This window comes from Amblyomma maculatum, chromosome 6 (assembly GCF_055883805.1).
Source record: "Amblyomma maculatum isolate TAMU_Amacu chromosome 6, ASM5588380v1, whole genome shotgun sequence".
NCBI lineage: Eukaryota > Metazoa > Arthropoda > Arachnida > Ixodida > Ixodidae > Amblyomma > Amblyomma maculatum.
Window position 1 is genome coordinate 136,829,048 of NC_139349.1, and position 18,732 is coordinate 136,847,779.

An 18,732-nucleotide genomic window follows, 5' to 3' on the forward strand; every position below is an offset into this window, starting at 1 on the left:
GTAACAAAACCCGCTACAAAAGTTGAAGTAAGAAAAACGCGTACAGAAAAAGAGGTAAAAATTCAAATTTCTTGGAAATATATTTTTTTCTTCAACGGAATAAAATCTGACCATACACATTTTATTGTTTTTGTACATTAGTAAGGTACGACGAGAATTTTTTTATTACATTCTGAACACTCCGAAATGCGTAGGTGGAATTGCCGCATTGAGAGCAGCACTTAGTGACAGTCCCAACACTTTTCGTGTATCTGCAGGGTCAATGACACCGTCGTCCCAGATCCTGCATTAAGGGAGAAGACTGTGAGTGCTGACACCAAAATGGTTGACCTCATGCCATCCCTTAACCAATGCATGCAGAGAAATATAATGTTCCTTGTCACATTGGCCACAATGCGTAATTAAAACAAAAATGAAAACATTGCTCAGATGGAACAAAAATTTCACAAGATGTTAATCCAACGTTGAGCCAATTTCTATTTGCTGTTGTGCACTGTTCAGAGTACAAATTTAATTTTTTTTTTTTTTTTTTTCAATTTCCACCTAATGTTCTGGGCAGATATTTAGTCTCTCTCTTTAAGCACATGATGTCCTTAGTACACACAGCTATAAAACACAAAAAAATTGATTACCTCTATATTATATAGCATGAAAAGCTGCAAAATAAGTGTGCTTGCCTGTTGACATCACAGTTCGACACCAGAAACTCAAAACATGCAGGAAACGCAAGAACGAGAAGACGTAGGCAAGTGGTAGTCTAGACATAGCACTTCCCTGCATCAGAGAGACTTGTGTCTCATGACAACCTCCATCTTATGCTTTCATGGTTTGTTACTTTCACACTGTCAGTTCATCACGCACGAGTGCCAGAAAACAAAATTATCTGGCCATACTACATGGACCACTGGTAATCAAACATGCCTCATTCTCCTGCATGTGGCATTGAACTGGCAGGCCATCGACAGTTTTGCATAATGCATTGATCCATAGCGGCATCTAGTTTCCAGACAAGAAACTGCAGGAAACTGCCGTACGAAGACAACACGAAGGCAGCAGCACTGTTTGCAGACGGTCTGCAGATGGCATTGGCAAGCTGGTGTGCTGCTCTGACAGAAGCCAACTGACATGGTGATTATGAACTGGGTCATAAATGTAAGTTCATATGATAAAACCTTGTTAATTCTGACTTGCAAGGGAGTAAGAAAAATGTACGAATTGTTGAACCGTAGGTTGCACAAGAAATTATTCCTCGCACACCTGTGCAATAATGCCAGCTCGGACGCTGCCACAGTAACCGTGGGCTCTTGCAGATGCAGATGCATTGCTGAGTGCACTTTACCTCTACCATGAATCTGCATAGCCATTAGTTAGCTGCTGCCACTAATATGCATGACAATTACATTATTTATGGCATCGCTAACTATACTCTGCAACACCTTTTTGGCAGTAGAGTTCCGTCCTGTCTCCCTTGTCTTTTTGTGTAGTCTTTTTGTGCGCATAAAACCAATCCGAGTATGAACCAACTAGCCCCACAACGCATATTAGTAGAGTGGAAGTTGCGCAGTCAAAACAGGCCCTCTCTTTCTCTACAGCAGAGAAGAGCCCCAGGGTGTAGTTATTAGTTTTCTTCTAAAACATTATCCTCTTAATGTCCGTTATTTAAACTGTGTTTTTAACCCAACTACCAACTTTCGACACTCCAAATGAAGGAAAAAAAGTTTTTTCTGATCGTGAGGCACATCTAGTTTCAAGAAGCTTCCATAGATGGCGGCACCTGCTGCCCCATCAACAGTGTGAACATACCGCGAAAAGAGCAACGTGCCAGGCAGTTGGGCACACGGCGGGGCCTTGGTACTTGGCAAAATGAGACAGTTATGGGCTCTCCAGCTAGAAGAAGCTGTTGCCAAGCATAGCGACGCTTGCTCACTGCTGCCTGTGGACAAGCAGCTGAGGAGGAGAAGGAAACTTCTAACTTGGTGGCATTAGAGGTCCCATTCAGTGGAAAACCTGGAGCTGTCGCAGTAAGGCTGGTTAAGAGGGCTGTGACATCAGAGCCAAGCAATTTCGCTTGAGAGAAAATTTGGTCGGTAAAGTGGCAGATTCAAACCTCTGTTCCTTGGGTTGTGAGTTAGGCATGCTAGTATACCTGTATGCCACCAAGGAACACTCATTTAGCGAGGATAAACAGAGGTCTTGTAAGAGCCGCCATCAATATAAAAGAAAACTTGGTTAGTCAAGTAGTGGAACCAAACCTCTGTACTTTTGGTCGTGAGTTGTTGACGCTGTGTGCCATCAAGTAACGCTTTTTAGTGGGTGATAACGAAGGTCTTGTACAAGTATGTGCCTCATACAGTGTCGTAGCAAGAGTAGAGTAAGTATAATGAGCCGGAGGGACCTTCTAATGCTATTGCATAACACTCTTAAGGTAAACTTAAGTGCCCTCCAATATCGGAGCGCTAGCTCTAGAGCCTCCACTAGCTGAAATGCCATTGTCACTATGTACTCTGACCTTGAAAGAAACAAATGATCCATTGGTGAAACGGTTTCAGTCCCATGGCAGTACAAACGGTACAGCTTCGCTGACCACTGCATAAAAGTGCTATGCTGTCGCAGCAACTAGTCACCCCTGGTGTATACTAACTGTTACTTTCTCACAATGTGCATTGCACATACTAGTTGTCTTCAACTTCCATGCATACACAATGGACCCCGAACACACTGTTATCGCATTGTTCTCTTGCGGTGAATTAAATGGCCCCAAAATTACATAGTGCTGCCACAAAGGTCCACAGTCACAGACTTCGATCTATGCCTGGAGATTTGACCTTGAAACCCCGGCCTTGAACCGAAAGTGAAATTAAATGCAACGTGTTAGCGCATGTACTTCGCATTTGGCCAACTTTGCTAAATCAGCTGCAATTCTTTTATATTGTGCTTTAAGAAAGGTGGCTGGTCTGTCAGTGAAGCGTGGGGGTCTCCCCCTTCCCTTAAGTTGCTGAATTTTTTCATTAAGTGCTTGTTCAGCACAAGAGGCGTCGCCGTCGTAGTAACCCAGAATTAGGAAATACGGTGTCAGAGAAAATATGCACATGATTTCATGTCAAAATTGTTATGCAACCTTTCTTTATGCAGCGTTCAGGGTGGTGTCGTACCATTTTGCTTCCCATTTAGCAGATAGTCAACTTGAAGGCTACGATACTTTGCGACAGGAATTTGAAACGACCACATAGTATGTGCCTCCAGTAAGTGCAGGTGTCCACCAAGGAGCGAGACAGATACTGCATCTCTGCTTCGTGGAACTTCACCAAAAATTCCCGGAAAGGAAAGGTAGTGTTAAAGGTGGTATCGCATCTACTCTTAAGACAAAGCTTAAAGGCCCACTGTCCACCCTCCGGTCGAAAATATTTTCTTCCCCGGTGACTGTGAGACTTCGCCCCTAGAACGCAAGGCCGCAAAATGTTTTTGAAAAGAGTAACTAATAACGCAGTTGCAGCCACCGCAATCACCCGATTCTGTCATGCCTCTCTCCTTCCGTTCCCTCGCAAAGGTTTTTTCACTCTCCTGCCCGAGGTCGTCTAGCCTCCGCAATACAAATTCCCCTTCCTCCTCCGCGTTTGGCGGGAGGTGGGGCGTGGCTCTCCGCGAGCGCGAAAAAAAAAAAAAAAAAAAGGTCGAGGGAGCGTGCGCCGCTGGATTCAGTCTGGCCGTGGCGAGGGAAAAGCGCGCTGCGAGCGGTAGACACCCATCCTTCTCCCGTCAGTCAGCGAGACGGACCAATGGACGTCGTTCGCGGTACGTACGTCATTACTGTGGCTCGTCGGGCCAGCGCAGGAAACGGGGAAGCTGGCTTCCCGGAGGAGAGCATGAGAGAGCTTTGAATTGTATTTTTGATGCTTTGCGGCGCGCGTGTCACTGTAGCATTTTGCACAGACTATCTCTGGTACCTGATCGAAACACTGGGCTCCTTTGCTTAAAAGGGCCTTCCCTGGACAGTGGCCCTTTAAGTGTCCTTCCAATTCTTTTTTATTTTTTAAGGAACACCTAAAACTGTACCACCAAACATAAGCACAGATAATATCGAGCAGTACATGTTTTAAAAGTGCAGCACAAGAAATGGCGACTGCCTGCATACGCACTAGTACGCTGCTACTCAGGTCAATCTCTGTTTCAACACCATTCAGCTAAAGGTCTCTTCGATTTGGCTTGCACTGGCTGCACTAGTTCTGAAAAGTGCTGCAGCGGTGCCAGGCGGTCACATGAGCGTGCAGTGCCAGTTCCGACACTGGCGTGCGGCGGCAGCTGCCAAAACGAGTATGCAAGTGTAGGACTCGGCAACCTAGCAGACGCGTGCACGCATCATGTATCGCGTGCTGTAACATGATCACGTCCAATTTCGAAGCCACTTGCCGTAGGCCTACAGCACTCGATCGGACAGTGACGTTGACTGCGACCAATTGACCAACGTACGCGCGACTGCACGATTGTTACATCGGCCGCGCTCTGCGAAGATGCCATGCATGCGCCTGGGTACGAGAGAATTAACATTGCAAACAAGTGCCGCGAATATTAGTTTAAGTAAGACTCGAGACGTTTGATTGGTTTCTGCGGACTTCTGTACAAAAGCGCTAGCTGCTGAAAAGACGCAAGTACCTCATTGCGCGCTCTCAGACGTCTATGTACTCCGTGGGCGACAAGTTTGATGTCGCAGAGTCGCTGCGCACGCTTGGCACATACTCTTGGCACGACAGAAACTCGATCGGTCGCAACCGATTTCTGTTCGCAGCTACCCGCCTTTTTAGGTCACAACATGATAAAAAAAAATATACTGCACAGGACAACTCGCGCGAAGGTGACGTATCGCGCCGCTACATACCACTACGTATGTGGCCACAACTACATATAATACCACTCTTCCATCAAGAAAATGCTAATCACCAGCATACTTACAGGCCAACTACCCTGTATACGTAACCATTCGCGGATCCATTAGCAGTGAAGTGTCCGGGTTCTGAAGGAGACAGAATTTACAAAGCTCTGCAGAACGATGCACAGCGTCGTCTGCTCTTGACGCGTACGCCATGCTACATTTTCTGCACCTCCTCTGGAGCGAGTGCAGGGTGGGCGAGAACTCGTGCAGAACTAGCCCTGCACCTTGACAAAACGAGGAGAGAAGTGCAGACGGCTCGCGCGGCACCAACAAAACGAGGACGGCGGTGCTGCACTACTTGAACTAGTGCAGCTGGTGCAGCCAAATCGAAGTGACCCTATGACTACACGTGACTTGGATGCTGGGAAATAAAGAGCTCTACACTCGCTCAAGTACAGAGTCGATCACACTTGTAAGTTTTTAACACAGCTACTTTGTTAAAGCCGATGGTTTGCATGACTTTGTGATGTGCTAGAGTGCAAGCATACTACCATTCAAGCCAGTAACTACCTCAAAATTTCACTTTAATTCCACAAAGCAACGCTTATGCAGTCTAGACCAGAGCTTTTGAATCATACCAGTTGCGAAACTCTGCTTTAAAAAGTGACCAAATTTTGTATGCATTTTTCGGGTGTCTATGAATTGTTGCACCATCTGGAAGCGCTCAATACAAGCTCTTTGCTATTGCCACCATTGCCTTTTGGAAATCAAATTTTTCTGCCTTCTTTTCCATCTTAACCAAATATATGGCTGTTATCCTAATAACTTTTGCTGCTGCAAGTCTTCAACCAATTTTATTTTCATTATGATTGTGCATTTATTAACAATCAGACAGTTTGGAATTTAGACGCAGTTTCCTTTAATGGCCGCGGGTGCCTCCACCATTCGTAAACACCCGAATTTTGACCAATTAAAACCGCCGTTTTTTGATACATGGGTCCTATGGGAAGTTTCACAACTGGTAGTATTGAGGAGCTCCGGTCTAGACAAGTGTGACTCTTTACATGCTAGCATGCCTACCTGGCACTTGCGTAGTAAGGATTTCCCTCAGTTTCGTATTTCTCTATTATGGGATCCCTTATGGCCTTCTCTTCTTCTTCCGTCCACTGAAAAGAGTCATGGAAACATACAGCACAGTCAACTGTGTGTGTTAAATGTGGCACCACAGCTTATGAATAGCCTACTCAAAGAAGCCATAGTGCATCTGCTAGGCAATTAATATGATAGGGGGAAGTGGACAGAACAATGGCATTATTTGGACACTACACATTTATCTCATTCACACACACACAAAAAAAAATAAGCATTTTCTTGTTTTAACTCGAACCGTGCAATCCTTGAACCTGTAATACCTTCAACAGGAATTTATTTTCTTTAGCACCTCTGTCACTAAGAGCACAATTAACCTTCAAACCCCAAACGAAGTTCCCATAATGCATAAACAAATGCGGATAAGTGATATTTGAGTACAATTACGGGTCTCGCATATTGCAAGCAAAGTGAGCTAAATAAGGTGCAAGTAGACGGTTTGGGAGGCCACGAACAGGCAACACTGCAGCACTGTGATGGGTTTAGTGGTGATGACAAGATTTTTTGGAACGTGTTTGAAACATTTACCACAGCTTCATTTGAGAAAACGAAAGCAGGACAAATGCCATCCCATAAGCAAGTTGGTGGGGCGCCAGGACCGTGGCTGTAAAAGCGAGACTTTTCCATCTAAACTGGAGCACTTGATCATTTTAAGTAAATGTGCTCTAGTCATTGTGTTCTTACAGGCTTGTTCTCCCTGGCCCGCTGGTCCTTGGCGATGGTTGTTAGCACGCCTGCTGCCTGTTCCCCGCCCATGACAGAGATGCGGGCGTTGGGCCACATGTACAGGAACCGCGGCCTGAAGCAAGGACACATCAACAATACATGTGGTTCAGGCACTGTAGTGCAGGAGTATGAGTATGGCAGAATATGACATCAGAACAGCTAGACTGGGAATCGGCCACACTGATATATAAGAACGCAACTCAGTGAGACCAGAGTGGCATTCCTTGTTACTTGTGTTGCCGGACGTTAAGGTCAGGGGACACTAAAGGACTGTTCGAAACAGAATCTATACGCAGGCTGCTTATACAGTTCATGATGAACAATTTGCTTTTACAGCACTAGACTGACGCATCAGACTGAGCACAACAAACATGAAATGACAATGAAGACTGCTGAGATATTGGGTATTAAAGTCAACCATTTATGTGCAGATGGTGAAAGGCTCAGTGCATTTTGTCAATTACAATAATTGCCACTGACTCATATTTAACAAGCAATAAATTTAATGGCACCTTTTCCGAAGCAACCAGGATCTTTCCCTTCACTGTGATCACCACCATCATTTTTGGTTGCTTCCTCCAATGCACTGCTGCGCTGTGGTGAGGTTACTCCGGCAGATGACACGTTGCTACTTTTTCTGTTCATGTCGCTTGGCTCTTGCCTTAGCCTTCTTGTGCTTTAGAGCATTTTTTTTTCCACTAGTCATTAAATGTATCATGCCATAAAAATTTGGCGCAATTATGAACATGCCTACCAAGAAATGGTGTCATCCAGGAACGTTTTTGGGAACCAAACTGTAACTATGCAACATTTCGATTGCACACAATGTTGAGCCTCTAAGCCTCAAACTGTATGCAAGGTTGTGCTATGCTTCTATCCGCTTATTTTACTCAGTGCAAGAAAGTGCATAGAAATGTACAAGGTCAGAACACACTTTTGCTATCCGGATTAGAGAAAAAGGTACACTAGAGATTCCAAGCTATAGCCACACCACAGCAGAGCAAGCTGAACTCTTCTTGTGAGTATCCAAATGTTTCCACGTTGTGATTGCCATAGACTTTCCAGGCAACTCAACAGAGCACACATATACAGCCTCCAGCTCTGAAATGCCTTATTCAACTTGTTTATTTTATTTTGAAATACTGTCAATCCCTTTTGGGATTACTGCAGTAGAGGGCAAAGCATACAAATAGACGTTTAGTGTCTAAGTTATGAATCTTCATCAACCAAAATAAACAGGGCGAAATAAAGCAAAGTAGACATGCAGCACACATAGTAACAATAAATAAAGCAATCATGTAAATTTCAGCACTGTAATGGTGTTCGCAGCTATTGCACTGCACGTAACAAATCGGAGCAAGGAAGGAAAAAAAAACAGGCAATAGAGACTCACGAGTAGGAACGGCCACACATGCCGTAGTTGCCAGCACCGTAGGAGCCACCGATAAGCACTGTGAACTTTGGCACGCTCGCGCATGCCACCGCAGTGACCATCTTGGCCCCATGCTTGGCAATGCCCCCCGCTTCAGCCTCCCGACCGACCATGAATCCTGCATCACAGTAAGTAAGTGGAAATGGACACTGGCTTTGTGCCGCCAAAACATCGCGCAAGCTGCAGGCGTTTCTGCACGATGTAGAAAGAGCCAAACCAACATTCATGGTGTCTCAGCTAATGTACACAACATAAAAGCAAATCAAAGCATGTCAAGCACAGTACCGATGGTTATTCAGCTGAAATGCTCCAACGCATGTCACTGCCCACCAAAGTCATGAGTTATGTAACCATGCTGTAAACAACAATATACAGCTTCATCACCTTACACTTATCTCTTATGATGCAAAATGGAAGCATTATAATGGACACTTAAAAACAACCAGTAAGAAAATTATAAAAACGAGTCCCACCAATGGCAACGGTATTGTCAGCTGCATGCTTTGCCAGAGAATGTGGACCACTATGTTAGTTTTTACAGACGGCACAGTTCAAAGCCAGGAGGTTATGACTTGCTAGTCATTTCACTCACAATCATTGTGACAGATCATTAGTCTGTTGTGGGAAATGACTGCAAAGAAATTTTCATATGCTAACCGTGCAATCGTGCACACAATTTAATTCACACTTTAGCAGTGCTATGATGCTAATTTCACATTAAAGTGAAAACTAGGCCTGCAATGTAATAACAAAGCTTGCATTAAAGCAGGTATACATGTATTCGCATGCAGCCTTTGAATGAATTAAACATAACAGTGTCATACCCATCACTTCAATCATCATTCAAGAGGATACGATAAGAGACTTTTGTTTTATTCTCGAGTCAACTATTTTCATCTTGGTTCCCTTTGTGTGCACACCCTGTAATCACTTTACGTTACATTGTGTGTACGTATGCATTTGAAGGGTGTGCATATGTGTGCGTGTGTGTGTGCACGCACGTGCATGTGTGTGTGTGTTTTTGCTAAATATACATGCATGAAGAGAGAGGCTGTTAATGCCCTGAGGATAGCACGGGACATATGCGCTCGGCAGCATTTGGCAGAACTGTAAAATGAAAGCCATTGCCAAGCAAATTTCTCCCATGAAATACAGATATGTTGTTACGGGGCACCCAGTTACATTTATTTTCTTCCCACAATAATATGGCACTCGGTTAATTTTAGGGGTGTGCGAATATTCGAAATTTCTAACACAAATCGAATATATCTGTTATTCGATTCGTATTCAAAAAACTGATATTCAAAATTTTCAAATGTTTGAAAATTCCGGAGTCACCGAAAATCCACTTTTTTTTCACGAAATGTGGCGCTTTCCGGGAGTGGTTGAAAATTTGTCTGCTGCTGGTTGAAAACGTCCTTGGGAGATGCAGCCGCCATCGAAATGACGGTGTGTGTTCTTGACGGCTACCGCCATCTATTGCATACGCCTGTCACGAATATTAACTACACATGGCCTTCGAGATAAACTCCGGCTGTCCCGATCGTGGAGGCCCAGAAGTGGGCATGCGCAGCTGGGGTAGGTGGTTTGTTTTCAACCAGGGGAGAGGCGCGCATGCGCAGAGCGGCCTTGTCAAAAAAGGAACGGGTTTTCGAATATACCGAAGCTTTCCTGCACTGCGCGTTTCACCGCAATACTCCTGGCTATGCAGTGAAGCATCCTCAAAACGGGATAGGGCTGTTTTGTGAAGACTGCGGAGGGACCTTCCCTTTTTTGAAGAAGGCCTTCCCGAAAACATGCACAAAGGAAAGTACTTGACGAAACCGGAAAAAAACGTCATTCTTACTTCGGTTTTATCTCAAATGCAGACATCTATCATACAGGTGTTCATCAGATAAAATTACTGCGTGCAAACGGTCTTAGGCAGCTTTTTTGAGGCCCATTCTATAATTCGAGATTTCAGTTAATTTTGACATTTCTTTTAGTGCCTTGAAGGCTGCATTAATTAGGGTTTACTGCATTCAGTAGCGATATGACAGCTCCACCCATTTTCATGCAGGCCCTTTCTGCACAGAAGAATGGTATACAGAATCCTCTACAAAATTTATCATGGATTTTTCAGTGGGGTATACACATATGTGCATTTCTAGTTTAAATTTATTTGCAAATACCATATGAATTCTGAAATAAACAAGACTAACAATGGTTGCTATGTTTTAATTTTCATATTTTATTGACTGATCAGATATATGATTCGATACTCCAAGGCATTTTTTTCTATTCATATTCGATTTGTATTGGAAAATTCCAACACATTTGCAATCCCTGGTGAATTTGAACATATTCTTCAGTCTCATGAAACACAACTCAATGAGATTTCACTGTAATTTAAACAACATACCACTTCCACTGCACACTATCATTCACATCATAAACCGCCCTTGATTGCTAGCATCGCGTAAATACCAGCACTCCTGGCGTAAGCATCAGTGAACACAGAGAAAAATGCAAATGAGAAAGATTTTCACATGGACTGAGTTTCAGCACATAACAATGGCTGACAAGGCAGCTCTTCTAGCATGACCAAACCTCACTTACCAGTAATGTTCTGCAGGAAGATCAGTGGAATGTTCCGCTGGCAGCAAAGCTCTATAAAGTGGGCAGCCTAGGAGGGGGAAAGTATGGCTTGCTCAGAGTGCTGGCACATCCTTTGGGCTGGTTTGTTAATTATGTGAAACTTGGCAACATTGTAAATGAAAAACAATACTAGCTCTCATCTAGTTCTCTCAAATAATCTGCATCCCTTTCCTCAGCCTAATCTCCACACAAGAATTACATGACAAAATGCAGTGGCCAGCTGGGCAAGTAAAAACAGTTGCAGCAAACTTATACGTAGCAAAAAGCATGTGCATGCCAGCTGTACCCAATCTACACTCCAGTAATTAATCATTCATTAGCTTCATCTTCTGTGCAGACATATGGCTTCAGAGGAAAGCTATACAGCTTTCTCAGAAGATTCACAGTTGTAAAAAACTCATCCTAGGCTAGGGATCGAACCAGACTACTGCCTAACTGAGCCAATCGCTCTAACAACTAATGATAAATACCAATCGAAGATTTAGAGCCTTTCCGGATAAACATTTAGTGCTCTTGTTAAAGCAAGGCTATTCTAATAGCAGATCAGGATTGCGGATCACATCTTCCAATGTTCCAATGGCAGAATGGGAGCAGTTACCGAACAGAGATTGCTCCACTAAAATTGGTGGATTCAATTGGATGTTTGCATGACAGTGTGCGCTTTTTTCCGGTGATCCAATGTTTCATAATGAATAATGCACATGAGAGATCGTAAGGAATACTGGCCATTTTCATTGTGAGCAATCACCTGAGCTGTTCTAGTCGAAGCATGAGGGCTCCAAACTTAGACTTGGGGCAAGTGCTCACCGCCAGATTTAAATGTGCTGTTGCCAAGCAGGCAACTGATCTGGATCTGTGACTGAAATTCACCACAAACTAATCAAGATAGTAGGGCGAGGCCAAACTGTTCAAGAACTCAATTCGGAAATGGTGTTAGTCCAATGTAATCAGCTGAGTGGTTCTCCTAAACTTTTTTTCCACAGTAGTTCCAGCAGTTAGCAAATCTTCTTTCACAAAGCTGTTTGCTATATCTGTCAAGACAACATACATATATCTTTAAGTGCCAGCAATGATTCAAACTCTTGTGTCTTACTTTCACAGCACACTCCGAGAACAGCACCCCGTTGTTTGCAATAATACCAACGGGAAATCCATATAGTCTGCCAAAGCCTGAAATACAAACAGCTGGTGAGAAGGCAGCAGAGAAAAAGACAGTATAAAACAAAAACAAATCCATGAAACTCGCAGTAATTACCTGTAACTACAGTCTCTCCATACAAAGCTTTGAATTCGTCAAATTTGCTTCCATCTACAATTCTTGCAATAACCTGAAAGAATGTAGAGACACTCAAATGACACGCAGACCAATGAATGTTGCCAAAATACTAAGGGCGATTTTATTTTCATTGAACTCCCAATAAAAAAAATGTCTAAGCCAGTTTTGTTACAGACCTACCCATTATCCCACGCCTTACTGAATACCATGACAAAATTTGCTCAATGAAGCTAAGAGGGCACATCGTATAAGTCTCATAAAAGAGTAGCAAGACAGCATCACTGGTTTCCATTAGAAAACAAGACACTGTTAATAGATGCACAAACACCCGGCAACAAAATCAATGAAGCAGATGCAGTAACAAAAGTCCATAAAAATAAGAAACAGAGACCAATAAAAAGCTAGAACAAGCCAAACAGCCTCGGCTCGGCTGATGACAAGCAACAAAAGCTTTTATCTGTCCCTCCAAGATGGCACTGCCATCTGCTGGCCTCGCGATGCTGAATAATCTAACTGGTATGACTAAAGAGCCCTAGGTAACAGCATCCATTTCATAACATCCAAAAGTGGATTGCAAATTGTGGGGTCCATTCATCCAACTTGTCCAAATTAACACATCGGTGTTTCGCACCTCGTCATTTTTTATCTGCTCAGATTAGTATGGCACACATGTCGACAAATCGAATCGTCTAATCAATGGCCCTGCCATATCTATCCACACCAAAGCCCTTTAAATGCTGATGGCCGTGTTTTGAAAATGGCAAAGCTAATACCCGTAGTAAAAGGCACCCACAGCAGTCATATTTCGTTGCAACAAATTCTAGTCACAGGCATAAGCATACCAGCATTTTACAGTGAACTGATATGAAAAAAAAAAAGAAAAGAAAAGAAACAAATTACCTCTCGCACGTCATAAGGTTTCTTGATGTTGTCACCTACAATACCATAGAGGTCGTCAAGTTCCAAAGCTGGTTCCTCAACCTCTGTGGTTGCCATCTGCAGGTTGTAGCACATTAACATCAGATACATTAACATTCTGACAGTTGTGCGGCACGTGTGCACTTTTTCTGGCTGAGAGCTCCCCATTCGCAGTTGTCAAACAAGCAGTCTATCCTAAAGTCAAGCTGCTAACAGTTAGGAAGACCTAACTGCTGAAAGCTAAACACCACGCTCAGTATTACCACTAGCACATAACAGGAAAGTTAGAGCATGCTTTCAAGATCAAAACACACACATGCGTGTGCACACACGCAAACGGCGATCACTATTGCACTGCACTGCAATAATGAGGTGGCATCAAAGCTCCTTTATTATCGACCACCTTTTCATTCACGATAATGCTTTTTCCTGTTCTATTGCATGGCCAACAATAATAAATAAGTATGCAAAACTGTGCACTTCACTTCATAGAGCAATGGCGACATAGGACAAATGTGCCTTCAATAGCTGCATCAAAGCACTTTAGCTTGAATCATCGAGTTAAAATGCATAAAAGAGGGCCTCAACTGTCTTTGAGAGACTACCCTGAAAAATACTCCATAAACACATCTTTCCACTGCTTCATCTAACAATCCATTCGCATCATCCCCAATCATCAAAGTATGTGCTGTAAAATGCTCCACAGGGATTACATATGTATTCAAGAAAATTGCTAGTATTTCTTGAGGCTTTGTGAAAAAAAGGTAGAGTGACAAGCTCATCTAAGTAGCAGTGAAATTTAATACATATTAGACACAGCAAGCAAATACTACATGATAAGCTCTTCTAGACAGAAATCTGACAAAGAATTGCAAAGCATGTACATATTCAAGCAATCAAACCAAACATTTACTGTGGTACCTAGCCACTATGGAAACATTGACATTTCATTCAGGGACTTTAGCCTAGAAACAATCTATTGCAGCCATCACCTAGCTATTCTAAAAGAACATCACAAACCACAGTGTTTCTATGGAAGTTAAAAGACCTTAGCAATGGCACCAGAAATGGTGTCTGAGGTTGGCTGTAAAATGCTTCCATATGCCACATGCAAGAGTTTCTAAGCGAGCTGATAATTTACAAGACATCCTAAAATTTGTGCTTTTACACCTCATGGCAACCTGCGATTACAGACTTCTACCCATGTCATTGTGCATGACAATGCAGCACACGTAAGGGAGAGCTATCATTGGTTCACCGCCACCATCGTCGAAAGAGTCCAGCAAGACCACCGACAAATCACTTTCAGCGTCATCGGGATATAAGCGCTGTTTTTTAAATGGAGTCTTTTTTTGTAGGCCTGAAAGCCCATCTCAGCAGAATTCGGCAAAAGTTGCTGCTTAAGCCTGGCATGACGTGACAAAAACGACAAAGCTCGTAGATGGAAAAAAGATGCGATGAATGGCTAATTAGACAAGTGAGCATGAATATATGATCACAGCAACTGGCAGGGTTTCAACCTACCTTGTAATCTTTATTTTTTTTTATGATTCTCTGGCATATGAGTTGAGAGTAGTGGTGTATGAATATTGAATTTTTGGAATATAAATTGAAAATGAATATGAAAAAAAAAAAAAAAAAGATGGCTTTGATCAGTGAAAAAAAAAAAAGAAAATAGCAAACATTATTTGTATTGTTAATTTCAAAATTTGCATGTATTTGCAAATAAAATTAATCTACAACTGCACAGTAGTGTATGCTCTACTAAAATATCCAGTACAAATTATAAGGTTGAGTTCAGATAAGAAGATAAAAGACACTTTTTGGAGGATTTCGATAAAAATCTAAATTTGGGTAGTTTCGTAAATTCAATTCAAATTTGTGAATTTTTTTTATCTTCTTTAATTTTGGCTGATTTCAATATAATACAGTAAAACCTAGCTACAAGAGACACTCAAGGGACCCAAAAAAAGTGTCTCTTGTAACCAAGGTCTCTAGTAATCAAAAATTCCTATCAACTCCTATGTGTGGCAGTTTAGATTCCCTTATCTAAATTCTGTCCCATATCAGTGCCCTGTTTATTTTGCAATATACCAGGAACCAAGAAGGAGTGCCTTGTTTTGAGTGGGAAGTCAAAATGTCCTTATTGTTTCAGCCACTGTCACCACATTCCTGTGTGACTAAAACAACAGTGACATTTTGACTTCCCAGTCAAAAGGAGGCACTCCTTCTTCGTTCCTGGTATATTGCAAAATAAACAGGACACTGATATGGGACAGAATTTAGATAAGGAAATCTAAACTGCCACACATACGAGTTGGTACGAGTCAGCTGCGTTGCATGAGCGTACCTGGGTTAATTGCATCTCTTATAAATTGTGAAGAGGTTACTTTAGGGACCTGCAAAAGTTGTCCTTGTTAACATGGCAAACATAGGAAAACCAACCAAACCATTTTTAAGTGTCTCTTATAACCGAGTGTCCCTTGTAACCATGTCTCTTGTAACAATATTTTACTGTATACAGAAAAAACGGGCCATTCTAGCCCTTCAAATTTTTGCAGAAAATTAAGAAGAGCACATGTAAAATACAGACAAATAGTAGTTTCAGTGGCAACACTTTATTGAGTAGTGCAGAATATAGGGCTGAATATTGAAAGTTTTCAGGACAAGTGCTCAGCTTTATATTTATTTTTATAATTTTAGGCAGTATAAAGCAGCACTTTTTTAGTCTAATATTTCTGAGGTAATGAGGATTCTTGAGAGGGATTTTAATAAAAATCAAAGGCAACATTTTTTTCACATCTGGAATCAAAGTTGCCCCTTTTTTGCCGTTTTCAAATATAGGGCGATATTGATGCATTGTGGAGAACACACCTAGCAATCTAGAGCCACAAATTTTGTCAAAAAATGAGAATGTAGCTTGCATAATAAAGAAAAAAAATTTTATTTCAAACAATTTAAGGCATCATGCGAGTATGTAAGGTTGAAAATTAGCATTTTTGCAGCGCGCCGCTCCTGAACCAAAGTTTGCGATATTTTGCTAAATCAACTGCAACAACAAAACGGGTTGTTAATAGCTTCTGTAAATGTAAACGTCGCATAGATTTAGTGTGCAAAAATAATAGATGACTAGGTCTTAGTGTGGAAATGGCAAAAACGGCGTTTTCCACGTCTAGCGATATACTATTTTTTTCCGAGAAAACAATGCTGTATCTTGCGAAGCTAAGGTTCATTCCTCTATTTAGAGACATTTGCCCACCACATATAAAAGTTTCATTGAAAACAAAAAATGGTCATGTTACCTCGATTACCGTTCTTATCAGAACACACCCATAAAATCCTTTAATCTAGTTTTCTGTACACCAGGACCTGCATGAAACCAGGCGGAGCTGTCATTTGCTGCTGAATACAGTGAACTCTGGCTAATTCAGTCTTCAAGGGACCACAAAAAATGTCTATTGAATGGGCCTGAAAAAACTGCCAAGAAACTGCCAAGTAATTTTATCTATGAACAGCTGTACGATGGTTGTCTGCCTTTGAGATGACACCCAAGTGAGAACGACATTTTATCAGTTCTTAGAATATGAATACGAACCGAATATTCAACTCGTATTCAAAATTTCAAATATTCACACACCCCTAGTTGAAAGGATGTTTTCAGCCACAAATATCTCTGGTGTTGCACAAGCTAGATTGAAAACTTCAAGGAAATGATGGATGGTCCACTGCCTATCAGTGTGCTGGATTTCCTTACCCTCCTTGTCAGCCACTTCTGAGCTCAAGTGATTTTTGCGAAAACTCACCGAGGTAAGTACTGATTTAGCTGATTATATTTAGATTTAATAAATTGATTTAGCTAAGTTAAAAATAGATCAAATTTATTTATGAAAAATGCTTCTTATGCTACAGAAAACTAGACAGGGAGCCTCTCTAAATATTGCCATCAACCTCTGTAACCTTTATTTTTTGTTGGCGACAGCCACTAGCGTGTGGCCTCATCATTTTGCTTGTGTCACACAGCACAATCTTGTGCTCATTGTTCGTTTACGCTCAGTATCGCCGAAGCGCAGTTTTATAACTTTATCGGTAATGCAAGATGTGCTATCTATGTGCTATGCTTGGGAAAGGGGTCTCGGCCCGAATAGTTGCGCCAAAGGGCCAGTGATTCGTTCCGCCATCGGACAACCGTAAGTTCATCTCGCGCAGTGGAAGCCCTTATGTGGCCCTTTTTTCGCACTGCTGCTGACTGCTGCGGTACCCGAGGCTCAAAGGGAGAACCAAGACGAACATGAACCACCTTTGCAGGCTGCGAGGTTGTTGGAAGCTGGGTTTGGCCCACCAGGGGTGCAGAGGAGTTTACGGAGCCTTTCCCAAGCACACACCCCTTGAAAAGCCGAGTGCCAGGCCGGGGGATGCTTGTACCTATTTTTAGCGTGGGTGCCCAGCAGTGGGCTTCGAACTAACCACCTCCCACAGCCGAGACAGGCGCTCCAAGCACTAGGCCACGAATCTCGACTTGGATGACTGCAGCCAAGACTGATGTCTTCCACATGGTTCCAGGTTGTTTTAGCTTTCTTTGGCCAGTTCATCTATATGTTTTTTCACCAAGTTTAAATTGTGCGCAGCCGGATGCAGCGGGAATTTGTAGTTCGACAACCGCCGAGCACACCTGCTGCTTTGCCACCGCCAAGTTGCTTAATTCTTTTGGTGGACCCAAGTCAGCCCAATAAAAAGTTTATATTTCAGTGCAACCTCAGTCTTTTTGCTTGTTGCCTTTCAATCTTGTCACCACCACGTGATAGTATCAAAGGCAATGTTCATTATGGACAACATGCTCTCAGGAGTGGAAACGGAGCTTGTTCACATCACAAGCATCCTCTTCCAGCAACTTCATTAAAATCCAAAAGGGTTAGAACTTAGAAGGGTAACAGAATGGTAGAGTAAAGTACCTCACATCGCTCTTGCTAGTTTCTTTTACTACAGAACCAATGAACTGAAACTAGCTCAATGCGTTCGTACATGCCAGATTATGCATTGAGCCAGTAGCATACCTTAGACTTCAAAGCATGCTATGTGTGTATCACGCAGTAGACAAACAAGCTGAGTTGAGAAAGAAAATGGAGGCACGGAGATGATGACTACCATTGTGCATGTGTCAAAGGTAAGCCCTGCAACATGCAATTCAGCTTTGAGAAGGGCTGTGTGGACAGCTGAAGGCACTTCAGGGGCCTTTCTCAGCAGACTGTTTAAATCAACCAGTGAGAGCCCATTGTCCAAATTACCAGGCGCCTGATTCCCTGCACTCACATTGGCATCGGCTGAGAATGCACTGGCAGTCCAAATTATCGAGAATTTTAAACTTGTGGCAGTTGAACTAGCGAGTTTTCACTGTACCACACCCATGAAAAATTTACTGTGGAAATAGGCTCTATATGTAAACTGAACTCCCCAACTAGCAACCCTCACTGGCCAAAAAGGTTTACTCCAAACATCACCTGCTGTGTATGTCAAATCCTCAGAGGGATGGTATCATAGCATGAATGCAAGCAAAGCAAATAACACTTAACTGAAGTGCAAGTCAAATTTTCATAGTGGAACCAATTTCCACACAAACTGACTAGCTTCTGTTTAACAAGTGGAGCTCCCTGCATTATGCTGGGAACCACCTCGGCACAAGGCACCACCCGTGGTTCAGTCAAAACCCACTTAGCCCAGCAGACAAGTCTA

At 42.6% G+C, this 18,732-nt stretch overlaps 1 protein-coding gene across 1 annotated transcript in view; it reads right to left on the minus strand.

The window, feature by feature from the left end:
- Window positions 1–100: 100 nt before the first annotated feature.
- Mccc2 (methylcrotonyl-CoA carboxylase subunit 2) overlaps window positions 101–18,732 on the minus strand; it is a 42,745-nt gene continuing 24,113 nt past the window's right edge. Inside the window, exons 10-17 of the mRNA XM_084607468.1 lie at window positions 12,988–13,083; window positions 12,067–12,139; window positions 11,905–11,981; window positions 10,773–10,839; window positions 8,136–8,292; window positions 6,701–6,815; window positions 5,948–6,033; window positions 101–283 (exon numbers count right to left, since the gene is read on the minus strand). Coding sequence (XP_084463594.1) covers window positions 166–283; window positions 5,948–6,033; window positions 6,701–6,815; window positions 8,136–8,292; window positions 10,773–10,839; window positions 11,905–11,981; window positions 12,067–12,139; window positions 12,988–13,083 — 789 coding nt within the window. The 3' untranslated portion in view covers window positions 101–165. The remainder of the gene's footprint in view (window positions 284–5,947; window positions 6,034–6,700; window positions 6,816–8,135; window positions 8,293–10,772; window positions 10,840–11,904; window positions 11,982–12,066; window positions 12,140–12,987; window positions 13,084–18,732) is intronic.